This window comes from Rhopalosiphum maidis, chromosome 3, assembly GCF_003676215.2.
Source record: "Rhopalosiphum maidis isolate BTI-1 chromosome 3, ASM367621v3, whole genome shotgun sequence".
NCBI classification, from domain to species: domain Eukaryota; kingdom Metazoa; phylum Arthropoda; class Insecta; order Hemiptera; family Aphididae; genus Rhopalosiphum; species Rhopalosiphum maidis.
Window position 1 is genome coordinate 11142433 of NC_040879.1, and position 5829 is coordinate 11148261.

General features: G+C 25.6%; 1 protein-coding gene across 1 annotated transcript; it reads right to left on the reverse strand.

Annotated features, from left to right (window-relative positions):
- Positions 1-351: 351 nt before the first annotated feature.
- On the reverse strand, positions 352-3522 carry LOC113560202 (insulin-1-like). Its single transcript, XM_026965962.1, has 4 exons — positions 3472-3522; positions 2727-2914; positions 1265-1376; positions 352-435 (listed from the first exon to the last, which is right to left on the reverse strand). The coding sequence occupies exons 1-4, from the start codon at positions 3474-3476 to the stop codon at positions 393-395; spliced, it is 348 nt and encodes a 115-aa protein (XP_026821763.1). The 5' UTR covers positions 3477-3522; the 3' UTR covers positions 352-392.
- Between the last annotated feature and the right edge of the window lie 2307 nt (positions 3523-5829).

The window sequence follows — 5829 nt, forward strand, 5'->3', positions numbered from 1 at the left end:
AGGTAGACGGTAAATAACTAAGTACCTAGTAACTATCGATGTTTTTGATAGCATACCTATTATTAGTCCATTCTATATAGCAATGGAGTATCGAGTACTTTTTTAGGAAATTTCTTTGGTAAATTATCTATATGTAATTTTTTTATTACATTTTTTTTAAATACAAAGAAAATGTAGGTTATTATAAAAAAAAATATTTATATTAATTAAAATAATTTGTTTTTAATCAAGAAAACAGATGATGACATTTAGTACACTGCTTTTGTCCATCGGGGATCTTAAACCTTGAAGTCTTTGTAGTTGTAGTTATTGATGCTAGTGTTAAAATAGTCATTGGTACCTTCTGCTGTTGTTGAAGTTGTTTCTTTTGGCATTGTTATTTTAGGTGTTCTTCAATTTCTATGGTAGTTGATAATCGGTTGATCTGTGCTAATCCTATAATTCATAAAAATAATTATACTTAAGAAATTCACACACGTCATAGCAAATTTGCGTTCAGCAGAACACATTTTAGGATATTAGCTTTAACTTTAAAGTAAATTTACCTATGATCAAATTTAAAGCTAAGAATATTATCTAGAAAATGTCGCACGCTTATATTGATATCATTTTAAAGTTGTAATATTTTACATAACTATAACTTATTTTAAAACTATAATAACAATAAAACCATATGACATTTTCTATATAATATTCTTAGCTTTAAATTTGATAATAGATAAATTTACTCTAAATTTAAAGCTAACATCACAAAATGTATTCTACTGAACGAAAATTTGCTATGATTTAAGTAAGTAAAACAAAGACAGCACACGCGGATGTAATGTTCTCTTAAATTAAAACCATTAAAAACATTATGATGAAAAAAATGTAAACAGAATTACTTAAAAATACAATTTGTTGTTGTTGAAAATGTAGTATTATGAATATTTAAAATGTTTATATATATATATATATACAAGTTTTCTAATTAAAAAAAAAAAAAATGATGGTAATATAATAATTAATTATTATTATTTTTAATTATTTGTATTTAAATAACTAAAACAAGCGTGTAATGATGATGAATGTAAACATTTTTTTCTAAAATGAATTTCCTGTTATTTTTTTACTCTTATAAAATGGAAAAATTTTGATATTGAATTATATTATAATTTACTGATCAAATAATGAAAATCTCAAAATTATTTTTGTCTAAGAAAATTACATGTAACCTCCTTCACCCTCTACAAAATAAATACAATTTAATTTAGGTTAGGATTACCTTTCTAGCTCTTCGTGACAATATGATTGCATGTAAATTGGAGTACAAGCACTCCTACAGCAGTCATCAACGATACCACGCCGTACTCGACTCTCTTGAATAATGGTAGTATCTAACAACAGAGATAAGTAATGCATAAAGTATATTGGAAGAAGTATTATTCTGATTAATATGATAGCAATCGTATTTTAAATAATGAAAAATCAAGTTTATTTACTTTACGAGTAAGTAGCTTACCCACGTCAGTTTTCTCTGAAATAAATAAGTACCTATACATAAATATGTCCATGGTAAAATGTATGGGAGTGCTAAAACCTATAGTACAACACGAGAGCCCTTTCCATTAGTTATGTATATATAGTATGCTGCTTTCGTTTATCGGTGGTAATTCTTCAGATAGTTATCTCCTAGATAGTGATCTTGAAGTTAAGGAATTGATAGTGGATATTAATTACTTTGGTACAAGAAGTCACACTCCTGATAGATCAAAATTATTATTATCATTATTTATTGCATTATAATTAGATAATTAGGTACCCATTTAATATCTACTACACTACGTACATACCTACTACCAATTAGTAATTAATAATTAATATTTTTTCATTGTTATAAAATGATATAATAACTGTTATACACCTATTAATATTAATCAACAATTATGTATTAGAACAGTATATTCTATGTTAATATTTATTTTACTAATTCTTACTTAAAAAGTTATAGTTATTATTTTATTCGATCGAAAGTATCAAGAAAATGTTTAGGGAATTAGTCAGTTAGATAACATAATATAAGATTATGATGTAATGATACAGTGTACAATACAATCATAGTGTGCCAGTGCACACCCTGCGACTCGTATAAACGTGTGTAGGGTCCATAATACTCGTTTCAGTTACAAAGGTTATACGAGTAAAAATAATTGAGTAACATATATTGAACTTTTCAATAGTTGTAGTTTATTAAATTGATTAATTTTTAAACATTACATGTGTATTTTACAGCATGAAAAATAGCATCTAAACTAATAAAAATTAACTACAGAGGGCCTTTTTGAATTAAAGGCACACCTTGCTATGAATTTCTAGATTCATCTATGAATACAATGATTCTATGTTATTATTAAAACTAATCTTTGATTATTTTCTCTCGGCTTCTATTAACTGAGTCAAACTGAATAACCAGCTGGTATACCGAGATAAATGAGAAATCCATTATATTATATTAAATCGGGTAATCTTAAGTGATAAATTAAATTACTGCTCAATAATAGAAATATGTGCTCCGTATGCTCGTACAAAGTGTTACGTAATCCTTAGATTACTATTAAGCGATGTCTTGCAAAATAAGAGTTAATCAACTATAAGAGCGGTTCTGAATTAATGTTCAATAGATCCAATACAAATAATAAAACGCGAACAAAAATGCGATAATTAATTATACTGCTTTATGGACTTACCTTCAACCTGTACTTCAGCCTGTACAGGATTAGACTCTGGGAGTTTGCAAATTAGCCCCATAACAATTGGGATGGCTGAGCCACAAAAGTGATTTTGGACGTTCCATTCTATAATTTCAGGAGCCCTTGGCGCGCAGTCAACCATTATATTGCATGTCATTAAGATAATGACGACATTCAAATAACACCTGAAATATACTCACAAATCTATAATGAAACCGACAATAATAAGTAATAAAAATAATATAATGTATACTATTTAATGGTTTACGGGTGCAGTCATCAAATTGGATAAACAATAATTCGATGAAAGAAGTCAAACACTATATTTTAAGTATAAAATATAAATAAATAAATGTAAAACATAAGACCAAATTTATATATTAGTTAAATCCACTAACTTGCTTTAAATTACATAAACTACTAGTGATTAATGTATTTTAGTTGACACTGAAATTACATAAATGGTTATTGTCTATACATGACTTAAAAAGTAATTAAAATGTACAATGAAATTACACAGTGTATTAATACAAAATAGAAAAATAATGTATTAAAATGTACAGCATAATATTAAAATCAAATAGAAATATAATATTTAAATTAATTATATTATATTATTATACTATAAGAATTTATACTTTATAATGATCTGTATTTGTGTGTAATTGTATTAACGTGATGTCTATTATAAATATTTAAATTAATTTAATAAGTATTAAATAAATAATGAGTTTCTACTTACATCATGGTTTATATTCTTTATGAATAGATAACTTCGTTCAAAACAATAACCTACAACATGAAATAAAATAAATTAATTCATGGATTAATTGTTATTATAAATATATACATAGATTTTAATTATCTTAAGACCTAATCCAGCATGCAATGTGTGAAATTAGATGAATATAGTTTGACATATTGTAAACGCTTATACTATGTTAGTATAAATTACATGAATTAATTATAATTATTAGGAATATTACGTTTTAAAATGTTTGACAATATTTAATTATTAATTAAACTACCTTGGGTCTATTATTAGTTTTTTATTGTATTCCTTAACAAACAAAATACATTTATTTTTAAAATCTGTTGCTATGTGATTCAAAAATAAAATGTGAAAACTAATCACTTATAAATTGGTACCTACTTACGCAATTTAATAGATAAATATTTATAATAAAAAGAAATAAAAAAATCATAACTATGTTTTTTACTATTATTTAATTCAAGGGTTCTAAACCTTTTGAGGAACATGCCCTCCCCTTACATACAATTTAATGATTTCACACCCCCTTCGTCCTTCATCATAATAAGATTGATTATGTTTAATATGTATATAATATTTAAACCCCGTGACTTTCGTTGTCCGTGCAAAATGCATCCGTGTTAAATTTGGTTACCTAATACTAGCCTAACATTTAACATGAGGATAAATCATATTTTTAATTTTTTGATTTGGCGTATAGATAATAATATTTCCGACATAAACTTTACATAACATTCCCACCCTGCGTTGCATTTTTTCAATCAATCAACCGATTATGTATTATACAATTTTAATTGAATAATTTTATGGAATGATTGTTTGCATACAGATACCTACTTAGAATCCAGTATAATGGTATCTACTCAAAGCATGCTTAGTCTGTGTTAATTGTATAAAAACTTACAATAAAAAAAAAATTAAAATATGATACATAATAAATACCTAGTTATGAAGCTGATTTTTGAAAATTAAATTTCTTTAAAATAACTAATTTTCTTTATCCACAATGTTAAATTCATTATCACTTTAAAATTTTAGAAAGCTTATTTTATTCCTCTAGTTTTCAAAAATATTTGTTATCCAATTTAATAAAAAGTTAGTGATATTAAGCATTCTGTTATGTTTGTTCTTAAATATAAATCAGGTGATTCTTTTATCAAAAAATACTCATTATTTAAAAAAAACTTAACGTTTTTAAAAATATTTTTACTATTTTTATCGTTATTATTTTTTTAAATATTTTACTTTTTAGTATGAATAACATACATTTTTAATTCTTTATTTCAAAGCAGAATCATCGTCAGTGTTTTTTTTTCAAGACCAGGTGTTACCTGCTCAGCGTATTGTATTATATTTATTGTGATCGAATTGTAGAAAAAAAAGTATTAAGAGTTATAAGTACTTAAAGTTTTGATGATATTTTTATATAATGATACTGTTTAATTGTCAAAAAATCAGAAAAAAAATAATCATAGGTGGTTAAAATAAAAAAAAAAAATAATACCGGAATGAATACAGAATATAACTTACCGTTTTATAGTTTGTGTTTGTACAAACGTCTTGACGTGACTAATTTCGTAGGCAAATGTAGAAGAGACGAAGACACTTGCACTGATACGGCAATTGTCAGCAGACTAATATTGTACCTGTAATATTTGGTTTACTATACCCCAAATTAAAACGGTAGGGATGGCCCAAAACACGTAACCGGTACCTAGTCGAACTGATGGTACTTAGTGGGAGAGGGTGGATAGCATCAGTTGGGCGGTGATTGGTGGGAGGGGTTGGCTAATGTCGGTCTGATCGGGAACATTGTATTACATATTATATATGATTTATAAATTAAAATAATTTCTGTTTCAAAAAAGAGGAAAGACCTTTTTTAGTGTGACTTCAGAGTTAATTTATTAATTCAATAGACATTTGTTTAATGCGAGTAACTAACAAATCAAGTGTAAACATTAGTGTATCATAAAAAATATATTTATGATTCCTTAATTTTCCTTGCAGAGAAAAAATATCACAAAATATCTAGTGTAGTATGATACCACTATTACAACTTTTGTGTTTGTATATACATACAATAGTAGTCGAACAAATTGCTTTGATTTTCAATTTCGTGGATGATTTCAAGTAACTCATTGATATTTATATATTTACATAATCATTTGTGTTCGTAATTTTACTCGGTTAAAACGCATGTAAATGTAATATAATATATCCGACATAAGTTATTCTAAAAGATTTGTAAAAAAATTTAACATAGGTAATTTATTTTTATAAGAATTTGAATTTCGAATGTTAATATTCGTCGAAGTTAAGAAAATT